Source organism: Nannobrachium achirus (assembly GCF_963921795.1).
Source record: "Nannobrachium achirus genome assembly, chromosome: 24".
In the NCBI taxonomy this organism is placed as follows: domain Eukaryota; kingdom Metazoa; phylum Chordata; class Actinopteri; order Myctophiformes; family Myctophidae; genus Nannobrachium; species Nannobrachium achirus.
Window position 1 is genome coordinate 10,532,027 of NC_137831.1, and position 26,117 is coordinate 10,558,143.

Sequence of the window (26,117 nt, forward strand, 5' to 3'; positions counted from 1 at the left end):
TATACTCGGGATCGGCTAGAAATGAGTTAAGATGCCACTCAACCACAGTGGCGCGGTGCGAGGCGTTGTGTGCTTGTAGATCTGCTGTTTTCACTACTTTTGTGCGACGGCCTTGTATGATTTGCGAAAGAACGTACAAATTTGGAGATACAAGGTTTCCAGCCGACAACGACTATATACTAGTGTTGTTGCTGCTCTTATACCACCATTATTACTGGGGTTGGTGGGGGCCAGACAGTAGCCCCCCACGGGCCGCCTATTGGGGACCCCTGGCATAGCATCTGCATCACTGTGCTTTATGTTGTTTCGGCGCCGTGTCCTCCGGAATCATTCACTCGTCTCTGAGACAACTCAGAAGTAGGGACGGGACGATACGCGATATTATCGTTTATCGTGATAAAAAACACTCACGGTAATCGTATCGTGGAGATTTAATTCATCGTGATTTCGTCCTCCGTCATGCACTGGGTTCAATTCACCTTTTATTTGCCGAGCTGCATATCCGGTACCATTTAAACCCTCTATGGTAAAATGTACTTATTCGTACGTATTCGATAGTCTTTTTTTCACCCTCTATCAAATGTCTTTGCCAAAAAATAGCCGATCTACAAGCTCACAACACGTCACGTTGTGACGCGTTGTGAGCTTGTAGATCGGCTATTTTTTAGCAAATGTTCCACCCCAGGATAATGGATTTTGATTATCGTGATAATATCGTAAATCGTGATTTCTTTTGTCACAATAATCGTGATATGACATTTTCATATCGTCCCATCCCTACTCAGAAGACCAGAAGCTAGCTTTTCAAAGAACCACGCCCTCACAAGTTTCAAAGGGCAGTATTGGTGGTAGGAGTTGCAGGCTCACACACACGTCAGAAACATCCTAAACATTCAGAAATAAGAAATGGATTGAATAGTATAGTATTAGAGTAAGCTTATGCTGTTGCTGTCAGCATAACTTTTACTTATCTGCATAATTGTAAGGGGTGACGGTAAATCTGACTGATATTGTGTTATAAGAACTGACCAGTAGACTGTAAGTTGTAGTTAGTAAGGACAAGGTTACAACTTCAGTAGGTCAAGAGTATTGGGTTTTAGTTGAGGGGTCACTGGGACGCACGCACGTACGTACGCACACACACACACACACACACGCACACACAGACACACAGACAGCCAGCATGTCTGGATACGTTCCAAAACCCAAATCCATGACACACTCTACCAACAGCTGGGCCCACACGCACGCACACACACACACACACACACACACACACACACACACACACACACACACACACACACACACACACACACACACACACACACACACACACACACACACACACACACACACACACACAGGCATGCACACAGGCATGCACACGCACGGTCAAACAAGAAGTGTGACACAATACCGTATCTTAGTTTTCAAAATCATACACTACAGCAATGACAAACACACACACACACAATTAACTGTGCAATGCTAGAGACGGTATACATAACCTACCTGGGTTATTAGCATCATGGCATGTGTCAAGTTTACTCTCCTCTCCTGTTATTTCAGTCCTGTTTTCCTCAACATTTCTCCTTCTCTCCTCTTCTCTCCTCGTGGTTTACCCTGTAATAGAGCCTAGTTAAAACGTCCCTGTCATTGGAGAAATTACAGGTTGTCTTCAGATGCTTTGTAAAAGCTTGGGTCAGCAGCAAGCTGGAGGTCTCTAATAGTGTGGTCCAGGGACGTGCTGCGCCCCTGATTCAGCCCGGGAAAAAGAGTTGGAGAGGCCCTCATTGCGCGCTATAGAGAGAGATCTCTCTCTATAGCGCTGCTGCTACTCAAAGATTTGCAATTTCAGATCATGACAAGTGACAAGCCAGTGGGCCAATTACATGAGTTATATTTTGTCATACAAGGTGGAAACCTTGTATGTCCAAAACCGTTTGTTTTGTATTTATCATTTAAAAAAATATTTAAACTAGTGAAAACAGCCGATCTACAAGCACACAACGCCTCGCACCGCGAGGCGTTGTGTGCTTGTAGATCTGCTGTTTTCACTACTTTTGTGCAACGGCCTTGTATGATGAAGCAGGGTTTTGCTTGGCAAAAAGAATGTACCAATTTGAAACTTGGACATACAAGGTTTCTGCCCAACAGTGACGATTTACTTTATTGGCCACTCAGCCCCCAAAATGGAACGAAGGCCGACATTTTATTTTTATTTTTTTTCCTAATGGCCGGCCTGGACCGGCCTGGGAATGAACCGGCCGTTCGGGATTTGGCCCGCTTTTCCCAATGGCCAGCACGTCCCTGGTGTGGTCTGCCGAGGAGGAATTTCAAAGAGCACATCCACAACGCCTACATCAACGTATTCATCCATACATATCATTATCTGAAACTCTCACTAAAACACAGAGGATGTAATATGTAAAATGTGCATTTGGAGAACCATTAGCATCTTGCCCGCAACACTGTGGGGTGGCTTTGGGGCGTGGATGACGTCCTAGCGGTTAGGGCGCATACCATACAGCAGGGGTCTTGAGAGAGAGATGAAGCAGGGACCCCCGAAAACCTTTTCTTGTATTCCATAGTTTCATCGTTTGACAGCACAATCGTCAGTGTATTTTGGATTCATGTAAATGTGTGTTTTCAGATATTTAACCACTTGAACAGTCAATACTTAATGAACTTGACCTTTCACTCTGCACTTAGTCTGCTCTTTTTCTCCTCTACACCAAACCTCTTTGCCAAAGGAGGCGTTGTGAGCTTGTAGATCGGCTATTTTTGGCTAAAGTTGGCGAGTGTTCTAGTGGTTAATATAAAAAAGGAGAAAAAAAAGCTTCTATCACACAAGGATTTGGTGGCCCCCTTGTAGTAATTCTGAGGACTCCCTGTTGAAGACCCCTGCCATACAGTACTGTATATAGGCTCTACTGCAGCCTGACGGCGAGTTGCAGGTTAGATTCCCGAGCCCGACGGCCTTTGCTGAGTGTCACTCCACGTCTCTATCACCCTGTTCCCTGTCACACTCTCTACTCTACTCTTTATCTGAATAAAGGCAGAAAAGGCCCAAAAGGGGTATTTCAATTTGTCTTTTAGTAAAGCTTATTTCCGGATTCTCATGGAACTTGGTGGGAAACTAGAAGTGATCAGTTGGTGGTCAAGGGTCTAACTTTTGTGATGAAAAGTATATTATTTGCATATACTGTGGCACTTTTCACCAACAAGGCAACAATTATAAATGCTTGTTGTTTACACAAAACATCAAGCATTGAAACATTAATGGAACATACTAAAGGCCATTTGAAAACAAACATTGAATTGTAGTGCAGAAGAAACTATTAACAAATTGAAATGCAGCATCAAATTCTGTTTGATGCTGCATTTCGATTTGTTAATAGTTTCTTCTGGTCCTTAGCTTTGATTTAAAAGAACTGAGTTGGAACAGTGGTGTAGTTTTCTGTCCTTTTATATACCTTTTGAACATAGTCGGTCTACAAGATCTGAGCTTGTAGGTCGGCTATACTGTTTGTCTGTCTGTGTGTTCGTGATGTGTATAATGTTGATGTAAAGTCTGGTGACTCATTGTTTAGCCAATGGTGTATGGAGGGTGACATATGTAATACTGAAACTTTAATCCCTTAAATCTATAGGATTCCTCAGACCGCCACCCTGCCCCACCATCTCCTTTTCTGTCTCTTGCCATTCTGTGAAAGAGAACTGGTAAAACATAACTTTAGATTTTGGCTGGACAGTTCCCTAAAGTCATAAGCAGTTTGTTCAGTTAACACATGTTGACATTATTTTATCCATATATTCTTTGACAGCTGCACTCACTCACTCACTCACTCACTCACTCACTCACTCACTCACTCACTCACTCACTCACTCACTTCAATTCAAAGGGCTTTATTGGCATGAGAGAACATAGTCGCACCTGCAGTGGCTTCCGCATTCTGACTTTGGGATGGCTGCATGGAGCGTCTTACCGCTTAGACAGACAGGTCGGGGGCATGGTCGGCAAAACTGCAATTGCGACACTACACATGCACAAAAATGCGAAATATAGCACATCGCAGAAGTTCTGCAAGATGTATGCGACTTGTCCGGAAGCTTTGTTTAATGTATTAGTCCGTATTTTTAAATAAAATTAGTTTTTACCAAGTGTACAGCTTTTGCTACAATGTTAGCTGCAACAGCGCCCGTTGGTGGCTGGAAGCATTATTGTGCATTCTTTCTAATATGTCATGTCCTTGTATGAGCGAATGGGGGAATGGATGAACGTGCAGCCATCTTTAACCAAACCAGAGATGCTCGATTTGGAAAAGACACACACTTGGTAAAAACTCATTGTATTTAAAAATACGGACTAATACATTAAACAAGGCTTCCAGACAAGTCGCATAAACCTTGTAGAACTTGTCCGGAAGCTATGTTACGCATTTGTGCATGTGTAGAGCCGCAATAGCAGCTTTGCAGACCATACCCCCGACCTGTCTGTCTAAGCGGTAAGACGCTTCTGTCGCCCCAACGTCACAATGCGAAAGTCTCGGCAGAAAGCGTCTTAATGTAAGGCTAGCCAAAGCAGATACCATACAACACAATCTGAACAAAATATGTATAAGTGAAAGTAGTGTAACAGTTTTCGTGCATCAAGGTTACATGCAGGCAGAGCAGGGACATATACAATGGTACAATTTTTAAGGTGGTTGGTTACCATTCACAGCAGCTCATGAATCTTGCTGCTGTGTTTGCACATTGTTTTACTTCACCCAGCAGGTATGGGAGGTTTTCATCATTGGTCATGTTTTCAAACTCTCCTTGTCTGGCTATGATCTGTGGAAAGTATGTGTCTCTGATGTCTTGGTACAGCGGACAGGTGGTTAGAAAGTGTAGCTCACTCACTCACTCACTCACTCACTCATGCACACTCAGTGGTAAAATAGCACAGGGACTGGGACACAATGCAAATTCATGGAGAACACAAATGTATGCAAACGCACACACAGTCTCCTACTCTCAATAGTCTCAGTCTTTGATACAATCCTCTCTCCTTGTTCCCTCCTGTCATCTTCCACCTTTACCCATATCTGTCTCTGTGTGTGTGTGTGTGTGTGTGTGTGTGTGTGTGTGTGTGTGTGTGTGTGTGTGTGTGTGTGTGTGTGTGTGTGTGTGTGTGTGTGTGTGTGTGTGTGTGTGTGTGTGTGTGTGTGTGTGTGAAACTTTGATCAAGACACACCACTCTCATCACATATAGTGTTGTTTTTGAGCAGTGGAACACAGTCTCCAAAGCGTGACTGCGTGTAACTTTGTATGTAGCATGCCATGAGCTGCAATACCGCTGGGTGACCAAGTGGCACTGTTGAGCAGCCCAGGCACGCGCATACTGTACAGGAGTGGGGCTGATGGGTTTGCCGCAAAATACCCCTAATAATATGGGGTTGTGGTATAAGTGAAATGAACTGCTCAAAATCCACCGCTCATTTCAAAATGGGTTTGATTTTTTTCCTCCTGTTTGTGCCCTTTTAGTAATGTTTATGTGCTCTTTTTGTAATGTCACTCTTTCTCTACCACGGATGGAAATGAACATTCTTGCTGAATCCGGTGTATTTACCCAGCATTGTACTGTATGTGTGTTGTTGTTCATTAATATTATGTGCTGTCCATCCCAAATAAACGTATAAATAAATATCGGAGCGCCCAGATTTGAGCATCTCTCTCTCTCTCTCTCTCTCCACTCTCCAGATGACATCATGCAGAGGAGAAGCAGTCCACTGTTTGCAGCAGAAATCGGCTCTGAGCTTCAGAAACAGTTTGCCTTTCTGCCAGGTGCGTTTGATTTCTTTACCTTCCTCTTCTTACCTCTAGTTACTGTCAGGCAGTGACCTTATCTCTATATTTTAACTTTTTCATAATACAGCATCACACAAAAGCTTCCAAAGTATCTTGAAAAACATGGCTCGAAGCGCCGCATTTTGAGCTTGTCGATCTGCTACTTTTGCTATTTCAGAATTTTAATCCTGAGAAGTTGTAGAAGCAGTTTTGGACGTTGGAAATTTCCTCCCCAAAGGTCTACTGCACAAAGCAGCCGTACACAATTAGCCGATTGTAATACAGTTCAAGAAAGCAAAGTGCCTTCTATCAGCTTTACTACGAATAAGCTATGAATTGAAATCATTTTGAAACGTATCATTTCCATATCATATCGTAATTACCTAATTCATACTATTTTGTCCTACACCATAACAATTGAATTTAATTCAGGATGCAAATTGGTTAAATACAGTACATTACTTACCCCCAGAACTTCTAAGACTTTTTTTTCCTGTTAAATTGTTAGTTTTTATTCAGTAGTCTCCCTTAATGTTTTGTTGTAAATTACCTTTTCCAGTTTAGTCTTGGCTCTGCCATTACCCACCACCAAAAATGTATCCCTCGAGACCCACAAGATAAATTAATTATTTATGAAATTACTTAGAAATGTTTTAATTATTATGTGTGAAGCTGTTAGCTTTTTTGGGGGAATGTTTTTTTTTTTTTTTTAAATGTTTTGAAATAAAAATTATGAAAAACTAAATGTAGTAAACCAATAATTAAGGGACCCATGAAACTTTGTCCACGACCCTCAAATGGTTCCCGACCCAGTGTTTGGGAACCAGTGCCTTAAGCCCTATTCAGAATCTACAATCTACACACACACACACACACACACACACACACACACCGTGACACACATTTACCATATATATCCACCGATCACAGCAGTGCCCAGCTTCATACAAAAACGTGTCCGATTCTTCCATTAGTGGGTCAGGTTGCTATTTAGATCACCCTGGTGATTAATTATTCACAAGCCGTTGCCAAACAGGCATTGTTGCATAGTAACCCGACTTGGAGCTCTCTCTAACTCTAACGAAGTCTGTGTGTGTGTGATGTTTAGGTTTGGGGGCCACTAAGCTATTGTTCTGAAAGAGGCTAGCCATCTATCTGTGGGTCTTTTTGTCCCCAAACCTGGTGTAAAAAGTACTTACATTCTTTACTGAAGTAAAAGTATCAATACTGCAATGTAGATCTACTCCGTTACAAGTAGAAGTCCGGTATTCAACATTCACTTGAGTAAAAGTACAAAAGTATTGGTATCAAAATGTACTAAAAGTACCAAAAGTAAAAGTACTCATTGTGCAGAATGTCCCATTTCAAGTGATCATTATTGTATAAAAATCTTTTGAAAATAGCAGATCTACAAGCTCACAATGCGTCGCGATGCGACGCATTGTGAGCTTGTAAATCGGCTATTTTCAAATGGCCAAAATGTATATATGGCTGAAGTTTTGTAATAACAATAACAATCTACAAAGTAACTAGTAACTAAAGGTTTGAAATAAATGTAGTGGAGTAAAAGTACAATATTTGGATCCGAGATGTAGTGGAGTAGAAGTAAAAGTATTGGAAATTGGAATTACTCAAGTAAAGTACAAATAACTCAAGTGTACTTAAGTACAGTACTTAAGTAAATGTACTTAGTTACTTTACACCACTGCCAACCTCTTGTGTACAATGCCAGTAGGCTAATGTAGAACCCCACCAATTTCTTTTCTCATAATTATGTTCTATACATTTTGACATTTATTTAGATTTTCTTTTTATCTTTTTCTTTTTTTGGTAATAATTATAATGGAAGTTAATGGATTTTCCAAATTTGGGCTCTTTCACAGCCAAGCTGTCCCAAAAGAGACATTGATGAGTCAGTCATACATCATAGATACTTCATAGGCTGGCCGCGGGAAGTCCGAGATCTATCTACATTAAAAGCCACGCTATTATTAGACCTTTTCGATTTTCTTTTGTTATATTTAGGCCGTCACGAGTTGCAGCTGATCTTCTGTTATTTCGTTTCATTTGTATTACCTCAATCATGTAGTTGTGGTTGTGTCTGTTGTCCTGCTTGCAGAGTGTTATTGTGGAACATATCTGGTAAATTTGATTATAAAGGGTTAGGGAGAATTGGGAAAATTCAAAGTATTGCAAGGTAATGAACCAAAAATGAGGTGGTAAACCTGTTGTGAGTTCAGCCCCTGCAACATGAGTCACTGATGCAGGGTGAAACTCAATTTACTCCCTTTAGCATCCATGCAGAATTAGTTTAAAAGAAGTCTGAAATGTAATCGGATTTCATTTTACTTGGTTAGTAATCAGTCTACTGATACACTGTATCAGTGTAAATATTTCTTTTCATAGGTGCCATTTACAACTGAGCATATTTAGCCAATTTAACCAATTTAGCCTTAGTTCCAAAGTTATATTTTTGATTAGTGGGTAAAACATATTACCATAGTTGTTATTACTATACTCATTTCCCTGCCATTTTAAGGTTGAGATCAATTGTATGGATGAAATTATGAATAGATGGATTGAATAATCGATAGATTTATCAATTATGAAAATAGCCCATAAAATAATTGTGGCCCATAAAAAAAAAACTACAAAAGCATGTGAAACTACCACACCAAAAAAACTGCAAAAGCATGTATTATTAGAAAGTCTGTAGTTCCTTATTCTGCTGAACTCAGACTGGACACACCCATTGGCTCCCAAGGATTAATCAAATAATCAATACAAATATTACTAGTAAGACGCCTCAGGGCGACGCCATAGTGATGTGGACATCAGGGATGTGGATATCAGGGATCTCCATATTAGGGCAAAAGGGATTTGTTCCCCTGGTATCTCAGGGATCTCCATATCTCCATATATGGGCATAAAAGGGATTTGTTCTCCCTGGCATCACAGGGATCTCTCTAACATCAGAGAACTCCATATATGAGCATAAAAGGGATTCTGTTAGTGTGACATCACAGTGAAGCCAGGATGTGATGTCAGAGCTCAAACCCATTCTGGACTGGTAGAGTGGTTCACCCTGACATCACAGTGACATCAGAGCATATAGACCGTAAAACTGTGTACACGTCCAGAGTCCAGATAGACGGTCACGGACAAGGTGTGACGTTTCTCATAGTCGCAATAAAGATAAATGAACATTGGCTACTGTACGGCCCTGAAAAAATACAAAAGGATGTAAATCTACCCAAACAGAAGAAGAGAGGAAACCCCACAAAAGCATGTACTGATGTATAATGACATACAGAAGAGTCTGGTGTATGATTGAAGGTAATGACATACAGATTAATGAAGGTACTGTAATGGTAGGTTGGATTTACACTGACAGCCAAATCCAGCCTGAATCAGATCTGTGTCACATCCAGATTGGAATCTGATTTGTTTAAATAAGTCTAAATGCAGACAGGTCACATGGAATCAGATTTTTTCAAATGTGACTTGAGGCACATCCAGAGGTGGTTTCTGATCGGATTCAAATCTGATTTCTAAAGATGCGTCAGTCTGAACGCAGTAACCTGATCTAACGAGCCAGGTCACATATGAAACTGTCCAAAACGTCACTTGCAGCTTGACCCGAGCTCCACTGATGTCATTACAGAGTGCGAGAATTGCATTTTGAGGGTCTAATGAAAATAAAACAATAGTTCAGCATAGGTTTTACACTACAGAAGAAATGGGCAAGCAGCATTCAGTGGACAAAGGGAGATATTCATGTCACCTAACAACACTTTGAGGGGATGCCTCAGTACATGAGAAATATACAAGAACAATTAAGGCAATATATGAAGACATATCTCACGGCATGGCAGAAAATGGGTTCACAAGGTCCGATCAGCAATGTCAGAGGAAAGTTAAAAAATTGAAAAACACATAAAGAAAGAAAAGTCATGCAGATATGTCGACTTAGGGCGGCTTTGGGTTGACGTTGTTAAAATCAGTCTGAACACACAGATCAGATCTGTGTCACTTGCAAATGCAGTGTGAACACTCAGGCCAAAAGATCAAATTTGAGAAATGAATCAGATTTAGGCTAGATTTGACTGCAGTCTAAAGCCAGCCGTAGACACACAAAGCATCTTTAACCCTTCCATGACCGTCAGTTATTTCCTCTGCGTTGGCAGGCGGCCGCGGGGAAAACGGACGACCCATCATCGTATTCCCAGAATTCCCTACCTTTAGTGAGCTGGACGAGGAGGAGCTTCAGAGTGTGCTCGGCTACCTGACCAGCATCCCCAGGTTGGACATGCACACGCACACACGCTTGCACGCATACACTCATGCACGCTCTGAAAGAGTTCTGCTTTCATGGTGCTCTCTCTCGCTGAATTTTATATTGCTTACATTTGTTACATTAGCATCACGCACGCACACACACACACACACTCCTGATTTCAACCAACATAAATCCTTTCAAAAAAAAAAGTCCATATCATGTCCTGGTAATGACATCAAGATCATCCCCATATGGGCTGTGATCTGGCCCAAATCGAGACGTCACTGTTTGCTCCAGATCCTGACCGTGCTTGCTGGGAATAAAAAGGTAGACGCTGTGTTGGATTCTGGAGCTTATGTACAGTATCTGTGGGCGCCATATTGGGAAGGGAGAGGCGCAGCATCTTGGAACTCTGCAGAACTCCACTGGAAGAAGAGACATTAGTTAGTTTGGGGTGAGATTGGTTCAGAACGAAGATGTGCCTGTGCTCAGGTAGCACATTGAGGGTACCCCAATTTGGTGTCGAGTCGACAGCCATAATTTTATGTTGTTTTCATTAGTTGGGTCTTAATTTAGCAAATTGAGGCTTTACCACATCGCCAAACTATGGCAACATGGCAAAAGTTATTTTCCACGTTTTTTTTTATAATTTCACTTTATTCTTTATTTATTTGTTCATTTATTTACTTACTAAGCATTATATTATATTGCCCTGCGACTTTGCTATCAACTGTCTTGGAGTGTTATAAGTTAAAATATAGAACAGTTAAAAGTTAAAATAGTGTCTCAAACCAATTTCATATATACTTACGGATGTTCAATGGACATAAATGGTTTTAGAAGGCTCGACTCCCTCTTCCCAATATGACGGCCGCGGAGACGGGTTAGTATTTATTTAGTTTATTATTGTAGAGAGAGAGGCAACACACAATGCAAACACAGATCTTGTGTAACACCATGTAACGCCACCTGCAGCCAGTAGATGTCAGCACAATGCTAGCATTCAAACTGAAGTCCTGGTTGGCCTCAGTTACAACAGCGGGCACACAGAGAGAGAGAGAGACACCCACACAGCGGCAGGAAAGCTTATTGTAATCATCTGTTTATTCAGGCCTAGAATTATTGAATGCTTTAACCAGTGAAAAATAGCAGATATACAAGCTCACAGCGCGGCACGAGTGCCGCGCTGCGAGCTTGTAGATCTGCTATTTTTTGAAAAAGTCGTGAAAATGTGTGCAAATCTTTGAATATAATGTATTTTCAAAGCGAACGTTTGTAACTCAAATTTTGCTTCTGGGTGGTCCCTGGAACTAAATATTTTGAGATGGGGGTCCGTGGCCAAATACATATCATTTTGGGGGTCCTTCACATGAAAAGGTTTGAGAACCACTGACATAGTAGTCTCTCAAGAACAGACTAACTGAGCTCCAGTTGAAGTGAAAAGGACCTTTTCTTCAAAAAACATCAGAAGGATTCAAAAGACACTTATAGAATCGGGTCAAAATTCTAATTTTCACGATAAAAAAAAAAATAGCAGATCTACAAGCTCGCAGCGCGGCACGCTGTGAGCTTGTATATCTGCTATTTTTCAATTGTTAAAGCATAAAATAATGATACACAATAATGTGTGCCCGTTCTAAATGGGTTAATTTCTCTTCACTCTTTGTTTCTATGAAGATATTTAAACACTTTAATGTTGTTTTAAGTGCCAATGAAGCATTTTCAATTCAGAGGGGGCAGGAAAGGAGAAAAAAGGTCATCATGAGAGAAGATGCGCGCAGAGATAGCACACTGGAGATAAATGGATTTAAAGAAAGACAATGCCTTTGTCTCTGCCTCTGTCTGTTCTCTATCCTTTCTTTTCCTTTGTGTCATCATTTTATTTCTGCGAGTCATCAGAATGTTGACGTCACGGCAACAACAGATCCTGTTCTCATTCTACACCTACTGTAAACTCTTTCATTCCTTAACTCTTATCATTCTGCCGGGCTGGGCGAAAATATATCCAAAACGACATTTTAAACCATTATAAAATGAGTAAATCTACCTTACTCGTGTAGGTAAATTGAGATGCAGGATTTTTCTGTGATTCATATTTTTCTTGTATGTCAACGAATCGACACAAAATAAAATATAATCTAAATCGATTAGTCGGGTTAACCTCTTAAGCCCTCTGTATTATACAGTACTTCGTTGAACAATCGTTTTGAAATGGGCAATTTTAGATTGGCTATTTAAAAACGAAAATAATTATAATCATTCATTAATCGTGGGGGCAAACAGTTTTGATAATAATTGTGTTATTGATTTGAAGTCCTGTCGCCCAGCCCTACCTACCTCCAGTCTTTATCTTCTTATCATTCGGCACCATTCTTTAATTGATTTAATTATCTGTTATCAATCTATTAGAGAAGAGTATCTGCAACAGAGCAGAAAGCCCGCAAGCCGCAACACTCCAAGTTAGATGAAGGCTTTTTGGTGCACGGCTCAAAATAGCATAAGACAAAGAAGTAGTCGCCAGCACACAAGGAATCTCCTTTTCACATGATTTTATTTACCTCAGATGGACAAAAGCAACGGACGGACATGTGAAAAGGAGATTCCTTGTGTGCTAGTGACTACTGTTATCAATCTATACCTGCACTGTTTCATTATCTGTTGCACTGTTATCATTTATCTTGCCCTCTTACCTGGGTCCTCTCCTGTCTTCTCTCCTATTATTATTATTATTTCTCCCTCCCTACACCTCTTTCTCTTTCCCTTTCACATGTTCTTGCCATTACTGCTGAGTCTGACACACAGACAGCGCGCACACACAATATGAAAAAGGAGCAAGGGAGAGAAGGGAGGGGGGGGGGGGGGGGTGGTATGGTACTGGGGTGGGGGGTGGGGGGTGGGGGGGGGGGGGGGGGGCTGGTGTTCTTAAGTCCCGCCCCCAGCTCCACACCAGCCATTTACACGCCGCCTGTGCAGTGTGCAGCCATTCAGCCACCACGCTGAGTGGTGATTGGCCCGGCGGAGAACGGTGAACGGTGGGCTTAATTTTAATTGGCCAAGGACTCAAAGCGGGTAGAGGAGGGAGGGAGAGAGGGGGAGAGGGAGGGAGAGATGCTGTAGAAGGATGCAGAGAGGCTCCATCTCTCCATCTAGGTGCAGCGACCACATTTTATGCCACAAATCACAGCCCAGGGAATGAAGGAACCATGACAGCGTTGGAATAAGGACGAATTTGAAGGGAATTGAACGATTTTCCGGGACGGTGACAATGGAATATTAATGGCATTTTTCCTGGATTATTGAAGACATGGGGGAGGAATGCCATTTGAGAAATCAGTCGGCCAGGCTGCTGTGTTAGGAATATTATTCCAGCCGCAGGAATGAATTGATGATTAGCTGCTGCCGCGGCCTTCGCTTGGTAGGACACAGCATCTCTTTTCTGTGTGTGTGTGTGTGTGTGTGTGTGTGTGTGTGTGTGTGTGTGTGTGTGTGTGTGTGTGTGTGTGTGTGTGTGTGTGTGCGTGTGCGTGTGCGTGTGTGTCTGTGTCTGTGCGTGTGTGATTTGACTATTGGCTAATATTGTTATCCAGATGGACCACCTCAGGTGTGTGTGTGTGTGTGTGTGTGTGTGTGTGTGTGTGTGTGTGTGTGTGTGTGTGTGTGTGTGTGTGTGTGTGTGTGTGTGTGTGTGTGTGTGTGTGTGTGTGTGTGTGTGTGTGTGTGTGTGTGTGTGTGTGTGTGTGTGTGTGTGTGTGTGTGTGTGTGTGTGTGTGTGCGTTGCAAATCTGGCACCACTTGGTGAATAACAGTCAAAGTGCATATTGTGTGTGTTAGTATGCATTTGCTTACTGATAATTATTGGACTCAGTTTGATTGTGAGAGGAAAACACACACGCACACACACACACACACACACACACACACACACACACACACACACACATAAAGGTTAATGAGCCTTATATGGATGGCAGTGCCAGTGGAATGGATGGCCATACAATTATAGAAGGTTTCCCTTCTCTCTCTCTTTGACAAACACGCGCACGCACGCACGCACGCACACACACACGCAGTTGCTATGGTAATCAGAGCGCTTTATCATAATTATAACATATGCTGTAGACAAACTGTTCAGCAATTTCGATCTCTCTCACACGCGTACACACACACATACACACACACACACACACATACACACGCACACACACACACACACACATACACACACACACACACACACACACACACACACACACACACACACACACACACACACACACACACACACACACACACACACACACACACAGGTTCTACTATACTGTAACTATGAACTCATTATGTTGACTTGTGTCATAGCCTCTTGTAATAATAACTATTTCTTTGCGACTGTTAACCACCTTGAAGCTACCTATCCTGGGGGCCAACATGTGTCGAAAATGGCAGATTTGTGACATGTTGTTAGCTAATTAGCTTTTTTTATTTATTGCTTTAACGCCTTTATTGATAGGACAGTAGACTGACAGGATAGGACTGAGGTAATTGGGGGGGGGGGGGGAGATGGGGAGTGACACGCAGCCAAGGTCCCGAGACCCGCTGTCATGCATCAGAGCCTATGTGCTATGCGCCTGGACCGGTAGGCCAGCGCGTGCCCCAGGTTGTCAGCTAATTCTATGCTAAGAGATTTTGTTTAGAGCAGGGGTCTTCAATGTTTTCAGTCCAAGGACCCCTTAGTTGAGAGAGAGATGAAGCAGGGATCCCCACAACCTGTTAATAGATTCCATGATGTAGTTTATTCTTTTGACAGCACAATCATCAGTGTGTTTTGGAATAATGCCAATTTGTGTTTTCAGATATTTAACCACTTGAACCTTTTATGGTTAATACTTAATAAACTTGACCTTTCACTCTGTAATTAGTCTGCTCTTTTCCCCTCTACAGCAAAGCGCTTTGCCGAAAATAGCCGATCTACAAGCTCACAACAAGCTCATCTTGGGAATGGGCTTATTGTGTTCTAAAAAGACACATTTAGCCACTTGTACGCATGCCCCCACCCACTGAAATCAACATAATTGAAATTGCTAAAACGATAGAAAGCAGTAAATTAAAACATTTTAACACTCATCTTTTATTTTCTCTTATTGCAATCTAAAATATGTTATACTATATAATCAGTTATACTCGTGGGTAATTTTCTGTTCAATACTATTTAATTTTATGCTTTATTTTTTTCCACTTTGTCTTAGGGTTACACAGATCACCTGTTAACTACACAGTACATCAGGGTTCCCCAATTAGTTTTCCCCAAGGGCTGAATTATGTCTAGGGTACCAAGCCGAGGGCCACAACATTGCAGGGGGCGACGGTGGCGTTCCCACTACTCCAGCGACAGTTTTCGTCGTTGTCGGGTGAAAATCTTGTATGTCCAGAACCGTTCGTTTTGAAGTTATCATTTAAAAAAATGATTTAAACTAGAACGTACAAATTTGGAGATACGAGATTTCCACCCGACAACGACGATATACTAGTGTTGTTGCTGCTCTTATACCACCATTATTACTGGGGTTGGTGTGGGCCAGACAGTAGCCCCCCGCGGGCCGCATATGGCCCGCGGGCCACCTATTGGGGAACCCTGCAGTACATCCTCAGTGTTCAAAGCTCCCTGATACTAATGGTTTTCTATCCTACCAGGAAGTTAATTGAATTCACAAATTAGATCTGGGACGGGGGAATACAATTAACTACCTGGTTGGATGGTAAACCAGCAATAGTAGGAAGGAACTGCACTGTACCAATGTTCTAACCATTGTAATGGCTTTAGACTACGCACACACTGCACGCACGCAGTAGCTATGATAATAATTAAATACAATTTTGAGGTCATTGTACTTTACTTGAGTATTTCCAATTTCCAATACTTTTACTTCTACCCCACTACATCTCGGAACCAAATATGTTACTTTTACTCCACTACATTTATTTGAAAACTTTAGTTACTAGTTACTGTGCAGATCTAAATTACAATATTATAAGCCATACATTGATCACTTTAGCCTTATTCTGTGAGCTTGTAGATCTGTTATTTGTTTTACGTTCATTTTTTGTACTTTTAGTACATTTTGATGCCAATGCTTTCGTACTTTTACTCAAGTACATTTGGAATTCTGGACTTTCACTTGTAACGGAGTATCTCTACATTGCAGTATTGAACTTTTACTCAAGCAAAACAATTGAGTACTTCATCCACCACTGATTCACAGTGAACTGAAAACACACACAGGTCCCTGGTGTTCATTGTGTTTCTCCTCTCTGCAGTGTTGCATCGTCTGGAGTGGGTTTCATCTTGGTTGTTGACAGACGTCTGGACAGATGGGCTGCTGTCAAAACTACCCTGCTCCGCATCGCTGTAAGTACAGTAGTACTCTTGCTGTGTGTGTGTGTGTGTGTGTGTGTGTGTGTGTGTGTGTGTGTGTGTGTGTGTGTGTGTGTGTGTGTGTGTGTGTGTGTGTGTGTGTGTGTGTGTGTGTGTGTGTGTGTGTGTGTGTGTGTGTGTGTGTGTGTGTGTGTGTGTGTGTGTGTGTGTGTGTGTGTGTGTGTCTCAGAAGAGAAGGGGAGAAGAGACATGAATGTTGTTTAGATAGCATGTTGTTTAGACCAGGGGTTCCCAAACTTTTTTGTCTCAGGGCACCCCATGAATATCTTTTTAATCCGAGGCACCCCTACACTATAGTTTTCACTCCCAGCACCTTATATTTATAGCATATCGTCGTTGTCGGGTGGAAACCTTGTATGTCCAAAACCGTTTGTTTTGTATTTATCATCTATACAATGTACTAAACTAGTGAAAACAGCAGATCTACAAGCACACAACGACTCGCGATGCGAGGCGTTGTGTGCTTGTAGATTGGCTGTTTTCGCTAGTTTTGTGCGACAGAGGTTTCTGCCTGACAGTAATGATATTTTAGTGATTATATTGTGAGGAAAATGTTGAGATAATAGCCATTTTGATTAGAACTGACTGAAAATAACTTTGTACTTCAAGTTTAAAATGATACTAAATATTTTTTCAAGTGTCCAAATACATTCCAAATACTATCAAATGATCTCGCGGCACCCGTCACCCACTTTGAAAACCCCTGGTTTAGACAGATAGATACAGTAGGTTTGTTGTTGTTTACTTGGTATCCTTGTTTCTTTGAGGCACTACATTGTTCTCTCTGTGTTCTGCTTATGTGACTGTTTGCTTTGTTGTCTATCGACTAGAGTTCATGCTTACTCTGCTCTTCTGTGTTCTCACACTTGTAAGTCACTCACTCTGGATAAGAGCGTCCGTTAACCGCTTACATTTTAAATGTACACATAGATGGGGAAACGTGTGTGTGTGCGTGTGTGTGTGTGTGTGTGTGTGTGTGTGTGTGTGTGTGTGTGTGTGTGTCAGCGCAAAACCTTGCTCATTGATAAGTGTGATGTGCTCCTGTGCATAATTTAAGTTTTTTTTCCCATAATTTGCTAAAACATTTAAGTGTGTGTGGATCACTAATGGACTATTCTTTCTCATTCACCAGTTTCATTCATAGTGAGACACAGTTAAAAAAAATAGCAGTATTTATGTTTGAGTGGGCAGTGGAGCCACATGCTGGCGGGAACTGTGTGTGTGTGGAGGAACAGATTCCACCGATTGCGTGCCGGTTTTATTTCGGTTGTGTGTTGTGGTGTTTCCCATCAAGCCAGTGTGTTTGTGTGAGAGCGTGGGCCGTTAGCCTAGTAGCCTAGTTATTGAGCAACGCCACCACTTCACTGCTTTGGCTCAGATGACAAACGGATTGCTTGCACTCCGTTAAAAAGAGGATGGAGGAGGTTAGGGGAAAAGGGTGAATATGGAAAGCAGGGTAGGAAGGCACTATTGGAGGAATGAGATGAAGGGATTTACCTCAGAGAGATTGTGGTTCCTTTCTGCTTTACCCTCGTTCCTTCTTTCATGTTCTTGTTTTCCTAGACATGATTACCCATGTATGCTTTCCTCTTGGGATGGGACGATAAGCGATATTATCGTTTATCTCACAATAATCATATCGTGGAGATATCATTTATCGTGACATCGTCCTCCGTCATGCACTGGGATCAATTCACCTTTTATTTGCCAAGCTGCATATCCGGTAACGCTTACACCCTCTATAATTGGTAAAAGGTACTTATAATAATACGTACTTGATAGTCTTTTTTTCACTCTCTATCAAATGACTTTGCCAAAAAATTGCCGATCTACAAGCTCACAACGAGGATGAAGGAGGTAGGGGAAAGGGGTGAATGGAAAGACACTATTGGAGGAATGAGATGAAGGGATTTACCAGAGAGAGAGAGAGAGAGAGAGAGAGAGAGAGAGAGAGAGAGAGAGAGAGAGAGAGAGAGAGAGAGAGAGAGAGAGAGAGAGAGAGAGAGAGAGAGAGAGAGAGAGAGAGAGAGAGAGAGAGAGAGAGAGAGAGAGAGAGAGAGAGAGAGAGGTGAGTGATTCAGTCATCATCATGGCATCCTCGAAAACGAGGATCCGTACCGTTCTCCTCATCCATTCATTAGCTTTCCTTATAAAACATTGTGTGTCCCCACAATGTTACAGCTAGGCCTGTGTCTATGTACAGCACATATAGTAAAACCCTCAGTGCAGATCTTTACAAAGAGGCTAGCGTAGAAATGGACCCAAATGGACCCTTACATTATTTTACTATGTGTGGTACAGTATGTGAACTAATTTGCCCAGATACCAGTTTAGCTGGGTCATTTGTGGCACTTCCGTGACCACGAGAGCAAAGGTCCGTTTCTCAATGGATTTGTCATCTAGGAGGGTTATTAACACATATGGTGCCAACCCCGAGTTTCCCGAGTTTGTATTGGTACTAGTGCTGTGCCAATCCCGAGTTTCCCGAGTTTGGGCCATTTTTGATTTTTTTTTTTTTTTTTTTTTTTCAAATTTTTTTTTTCAAAACATTTTTTTGGACCTCCAGAAATGTATTAGGCATGGTCGCGATCGCGAAATTGCATGTTTAACCCCCATACCAACCCATTCTTTCAAACATGGCAGCCATTTTTGTTTACATCTGAAGAAAACATAATGGCTGATAAATCATGAATGCCTGAACGGATTTCCAAGCGGATTTTTTTGTTTGAAAGCTGTGAACAGCATCTACACACGTGGCGCATCATCTAGGCATGGGCGTGCACTTTTTACACACTTGCACAATTACATGGAAGTCTATGGTAACCATGGCAACGCGAGACATTGAAGAGAAAAAATCATTGCAACATAAGTGTTAAAAACATTTGGCCGGGGTGTATTTTTCAAAATGGTGGGGAAAATGTTTGACAGCTAGGGTAATTTTCAGTAGAAAGTCTTTTGGGGTGCGTTTTTAGCCCAAGGAATGTTTTTCATGCAAAACAAATGCTTGCAATGGATTCAGAATAATTAAAAACCCCTAGTTTGACCCCTCACATCCACCTTAAAGCAGATTTTTTGGGAGTCATTTTTTCCTTTATTGTGTAGTGTAGGCCTATAGTTAGTAAGTGAATGAGAAAAAAAATAATACACCCCGGCCAAATGTGTTTAATAACCCTCCTAGATGACAAATCCATTGAGAAACGGACCTTCGCTCTCGTGGTCACAGAAGTATCGGATTTGCCCCAACTAGTTGTTTCATAAGCCTGGTTTATACGTATTTGCTTGCTGATGTTGCACACGGACAATAGCCTATATCTAGTACAAGCTCACAACGCATCACAGTGCGACGCGTTGTGTGCTTGTAGATTGGCTATGTTTTGGTGCGTGACTCAATGCACTTCCAAGTATTTCAGTCATTAGCTCTATTTGCTCATGGGAGTACTATAGTGGAGTCGTTTAGCTGCAGAATTTTAATATCCGGGTTCCTGGTGTCTGGGGAAAACATGTCGAATCACGTCATTAGTAGACTATTATAACAGCCTTCAGTGCTGTTAACTCTCCGTTCCCCATAGCTTTCTAATTATTATTTTTTGACTGGTTGTATCTAACCTGCCAAACATGTCGGAACAGAGTTCCCGTTATTATTAATCTAGCGTCTAATTACATGGATACCTCTGGGACGTCCACCCCTAACACTCTGGTACTCACTCCATCTACCGTCTGATTGTGCAGAATCCATACCTGCCAAGTACCAAACCTCCAGATTCCAGCGGGAGTCAGCATATCTTTAATCCTTTCTCCTTTTGTATGCTTGATTGGACGTTTCCTGTTAATCTCCCGACTTCATGCACAATGCATGCGCAAACAAAGTTTGTTGCTGAAAAGTTCAAAAGAAACGGTTCCCTAGAAGAAATACACTTATTTGTCCTCTATTAAAATGTTGACAAAATGTGCAAATGTCTGTCCTGCAATAGCATATTTCACTGAATTTTCACCCTTGCTCATTCGATGAAGCACAATCTACAGTATTCTACACAGTAATGGGACCCTAAGTTCTTTGTCAGCAGTTCTGCATGGATTGTTTAAAGTTTGGTTGTTGCCGCAGAAGCAAATCCGTCACCTAAACCTCACAAGGAAGTGTTTGTGACTGATGTGATGGAGTCTGAATTGGCTCCTATCACGTTTGGTACATTACTTTGGTCCCTTTGTGCCATGCCATACAAAGAAATCAGTTAAACACCAATCAGCTAATCTGATGAATATAACGTACTGTAATTCCAATTTCAGGTACATTTTTTTATGAAAGATTGTGGTTCCTTTCTGCTTTACCCTCGTTCCTTCTTTCATAGGCTATTGTTGTTTTCCTAGACATGATTACCCATGTATGCTTTCCTCTTGGGATGGGACGATAAGCAATATTATCGTTTACCTCACAATAATCGTATTGTGGAGATTTAATTTATTGTGATATCGTCCTCCGTCATGCACTGGGATCAATTCACCTTTCATTTGCCAAGCTGCATATCCGGTACCACTTAAACCCTCTGGTAAAAGGTACTTATAATAATACGTACTTGATAGTCTTTTTGCACTCTCTATCAAATGACAAAAATGGCCGATCTACAAGCTCACAGCGCGTCGCAACTGCTATTTTTTTGGAAAATGTTCCGCCCCAGGATAATGGATTTTGATTATCGCGATAATATCGTAAATCGCGATTTCTTTTGTCACAATAATCATGATATGAAATTCCTATCGTCCCATCCCTACTTTCCTCATCAGATAACCACTCTGGTTGACCAAGTTGACCTCATCAGATGCTAATATACAGTATTTCCCTAGAGATATACTGACATTCGCTATACTGTATACCTCTGGACGAACTTGGCAAAATAATATTATTTTTATTATTATATTATTATAACGAATACGGAGTATAGAGAGCGGGGGGGTGGGTGGGGGGGTGGGGGGGGGGGGGAGGTTCAGGGTTTGCTTGGTGCTATTCAGTGCAGGGACCCCAATAAGCCACAGTAATTGTGGAACAGAACTTTCACTTAAATTAGGCAGAGTAGACAGGGAAACCTAGTATTGCTCAGTGGTTTAGGGAACTATCTTTGTGTCTTCCCTTAGAAAGAATCACTTACACTCTCAAAAATAAAGGAGTAGGGTAGCTGCAGCCTCTCTACAGTCACTTGTCCGACCTTATGGCGCGGGACCCTGGGTGTTGCTGTTAAGGATATGTGCTCTTTGTGTTATAATTATTTGATAATTTTATGTGTCGTGTTAATGTCAGGTGTTTTCTTTTTTTTTTGTGCTTTTTGTATGGTGTTGTATTCTCTTTTATTTTCTTGTTTTGTCTGTAGGTAGTCTTTTTGTTGTGGAATAAATGTTGTATTATGTCAAAAAAAGAAAGAAAAAAACAAAATAAACATATTGTTTAAAAAAAAATTAGGCAGAGTAGAGAAGTGCCGATTGATCGATGAGTGATCGCGATCGGCCGAAAATGACTCTTATCGGCTTTGATCGGTATCGGCTTTGCCTCTATCTGCTTTGCCGATCTACAAGCTACTGTAGATCAGCTATTGTCACAATATTTATCTGTGGGACTGAATGTGACCTCAGCTTCAACTCCTACAAGCTGAATTGGATACTCAAGGACCTCAGCCTGCAACTCCTATTTTTCTATTTTTTTTTTTTGTAAGAAGAATCATTAAATATATAATTGCTGCTACAGTAACACAATGAATAGAAAAATGTATGGATTTGACGCTGTGATCGGGAATATCAGTATCGGCAGATACTGATTCCAGTTGATCGGTATCGGCCCCAAAAATCGCAATCGGAGCATCTCTAAGGCAGACATATCAAATTAAGCCAGGATTTTCTTTTATGGGCCTTGATGGAATCCCCACCTGCTCAGAGACGAGGTTAACCAGGTCTGAGACTTGGGGCTTTGTCAGGCTCTGCTGGCAGGATCCTCCTCTTGTTGTGCAACATTTAACCTCTTAATACATGCAGATGTATGCTAATCTATGCTAATTGGACACGGATAAACATCAGGCGTATGGCGGGGTTTTTCTATGGGATTCCCAAGAAATTTGTCCTGACCGTGACAGTAGCTCATCTTGGGGATGCTCTGCTTCAGTGATTGGCTATATCACTTTAACATTCACTATAGATGCGCGAGTGCACACGCACGCATGCACACGCACGCACACACGCACGCACACACGCACGCACACACGCACGCACACACACACAGGCAATGAAATAATTAATTGAACAATCGTTTAATTCAAAGCATATGTTGAAATTTTAAATGTAATGATGTACTCTTGTAACATTTATATTGATATATGCTACTGTAGTTTATACAAACACTTCACTTGCACACAAATACATCTTTGGGAGCAAGTGAATACAGACAGATTCATTTGTGTGTACGTGTTCTGTATAGTAGCCCTATACTCTACCAACGTCACAACGATTTTATTCAGGTGTGCAACATACTTAGATTACCTGTAATATGTGCTACCAAAATGTGAATACTTGTCATCGTTCCATATTATAGAATGAATTGTTAGTTCTGTTTTGGGGTAAACATATTCCAGTATTCCAGGCTGTGTTTGTTTTGGTACAGATAACTGATTGTGGTCAGCGTTTACCTTAATTTTGTACTTTATTACCTTATTTCATCATTTATGGTGATCAAAGTTAATTACATAGATTAATCAAATAATCTGGATAAACGATCAACACATTAATTAGGCTCGGACCTCTAGTAACATAATAATCATGCCTAACTTGCACACCACCCCCACCTCACCCCAACCAGTCATAAAGGGCTGTTCCAGTTCATTCAAATTGTTTCCATCTTTTTTTATATGCCAGATGGTTTTTCCTTTTGTTGTTAAAGGTCATGTTTTCTATTCGGGTGGTTTGATCAATGCCAAGGTGTGATGAAGAGGGAGGGGAAATGAATGAGAAAACAAGAAGCAGTGCTCTTCTGAGCACAGGTCTCCACCAGGTCAGGTATGTTATTGTGGGCTCCTGGTGGCGCTATAATAGTCCAATGTGAAAAGGGTGCCATGTCTTCTTCCGTCTTTGCACGGTAATCTGACGCTGCATTCATGATTTGAAGCATTTTGTTCCAAAGATGTGTGTTGCAAAGGTTTACCTGCTGGTGGCGCTATAACATGCCAAAGTGAAAAGGATGGCCTTTGTTCCTCGACCTAGTAGGGAATTTGTGTGCAAAGTTTCGCGGAAATTGCACCCTGCGTTCATGATTTGAGGCATTTTGTTCAAAACGGACCAATCCTGCAAACTTTGGTTAGCCAATTAGGATGGAATATGAAATATCGGATAGATCTGTCTTGATCACATGACTATAGAGATACTGCGTACCGTTTTGCGTGATTTTTGGATAAAATCGGAAGGAGTAATATCCCAAAAGAGACAATGAGAGAGTAGAGAGTGACACAGAAGAGAGAGATCCCTGTCTTCTTCTTTCTCCTTTCTCTTCTGTAAATGACTAAAACGACTCTAATAGAAATATATACATTATGTATATTTATAAACGTGTGTGTGTGTGTGTGTGTGTGTGTGTGTGTGTGTGTGTGTGTGTGTGTGTGTGTGTGTGTGTGTGTGTGTGTGTGTGTGTGTGTGTGTGTGTGTGTGTGTGTGTGTGTGTGTGTGTGTGTGTGTGTGTGTGTGTGTGTGTGTGTGTGTGTGTGTGTGTGTGTTGCGTGCATGTGTGAATCAGTGTAAATTGTGTCCTGGGATACCCATGGTTAAATCGGGCAGCGTCATTAGTCTTTCCTCCAGGCATAGGAGCAGGTGGTGAGAAAGTGTGTGTGTGTGTGCAGGGGCGTCACACCAAATTCTGGGCCCTGGGTACAAGGATTCACTGCGGGCCCCCCATGAATGTTAACTATTGAAAAATAGCAGATATACAAGCTCACAGTGCGGTGCCGCGCTGCGAGCTTGCATATCTGCTATTTTTGAAAAATCGGGAAAATGTGTGCAAGAAACCTATGTCAAGGACCCCCAAGATGATACGTATTTGGCCACGGACCCCGATCTCAAAATATTTAGTTCCAGGGACCCCCAGAAGCAAAATTTGAGTTAGAAATGTTCGCTTAAAAAATACATATATTCAAAGATTTTCACACATTTTCACAACTTTTCAAAATTAGCAGATCTACAAGCTTGCAGCGCGGCACTCGGTGCCGCGCTGTGAGCTTGTATATCTGCTATTTTTCCAATAGATAAAGTTATTAGGGCCCCTCCACCTTGGGCCCCAGTAACTCAGTCCCACTTTCCTACCCCTTGTGACGCCCCTATGTGTGTGTGTGTGTGTGTGTGCACGTGCTCTTCCCCTTCAGTCCCAGTTTCTCTCCCCAGTGTGCGGGGGGGGGGGGGGGGGGGGGGGGGGGCGTGCTGGGTCCACCAGCACCATGTGCTGTGTTGCTGCTAGTGAGCGAAGGTCACTCGTCTTCCCGTAACAACGTACGTTCCTCTCATCATGGTCACTCAAGGTCATTGGATGGCATTTCCTGGTTTTGCTTGTCGAAAGAAATTATAATGTCCTTTTCTCCCGTAACAAGAGAGCCATTTTACCTCTACATAGTGTGTTCCATATACTGTGGCACATACTCATTCATACTGCATTCCTACTACAATTCCTAATTCCAACTTTTATATTGTAGTTTTATTTCTTTTTTTTTTTCACCAGTAGTGCTGCAGAATTGAGGATTGGTCAAGCTTCACATGACAATCCACTTGCCCTCCAGACAAAATCATTCATTCATTCAGAATTCATAAAAGTATAGAACTAAAGCACATAGAAAGTATAGATCAAGAACACAGAATGTATAGATCTAGAACACAGATTTCAAAGCTCTAGAACACATAGAATAAAAATTCACTGCTTCACTACGAACCGAGGTTCGATATTTTTTAAATTATGAGTACCAATTTGGTTGTTTTTTTGCCACTTTTTTCACCAATGTCTTTGCCAATGAATCCTCCCCAAAGATTCCTGTTTTTTGTTTCCACTGCTATTGTACCCCTCTGGTTCACCTGCTAGTGAGGAGCCCCCACCGGGTGGACGTAGCACTGGTTCACCTGCTAGTGAGGAGCCCCCACCGGGTGGACGTAGCACTGGTTCACCTGCTAGTGAGGAGCCCCCACCGGGTGGACGTAGCACTGGTTAACCTGCTAGTGAGGAGCCCCCACCGGGTGGACGTAGCGTCTCCATCCTACTCCTCCCATTCAACACCCTGTCATGTAAAACAACTCGTCCCTCAGTTCAATCTCAGCTGAGCACACACGCGTGCACACACACAGATTACAGAGCATGAGGTGGCGGGACTGATAGAATTCATGCATGTGGCCAGGGTATATCATCAGTCATATATGACATATCTATCTATAACGTATGACTCCTTATTTGGGCAAGGTTACAGCCAGATCAAACCCTGTTGATATGTATTAAAATAAATTATAAAACACATGTGGAAAATGTGAGGAGGTTGCGAGATTATCCCCAGACTCACTCACACAGATCCCACAGTG

At 41.8% G+C, this 26,117-nt stretch overlaps 1 protein-coding gene across 1 annotated transcript in view; it reads left to right on the plus strand.

Annotated features, from left to right (window-relative positions):
* Positions 1-26,117, plus strand: part of LOC308279954 (guanine nucleotide exchange factor DBS-like) — a gene marked incomplete at its 3' end in the record, with an annotated part of 116,638 nt that overhangs the window by 61,195 nt on the left and 29,326 nt on the right. Inside the window, exons 2-4 of the mRNA XM_080720178.1 lie at positions 5,749-5,832; positions 10,023-10,137; positions 16,427-16,517. Coding sequence (XP_080576304.1) covers positions 5,749-5,832; positions 10,023-10,137; positions 16,427-16,517 — 290 coding nt within the window. The remainder of the gene's footprint in view (positions 1-5,748; positions 5,833-10,022; positions 10,138-16,426; positions 16,518-26,117) is intronic.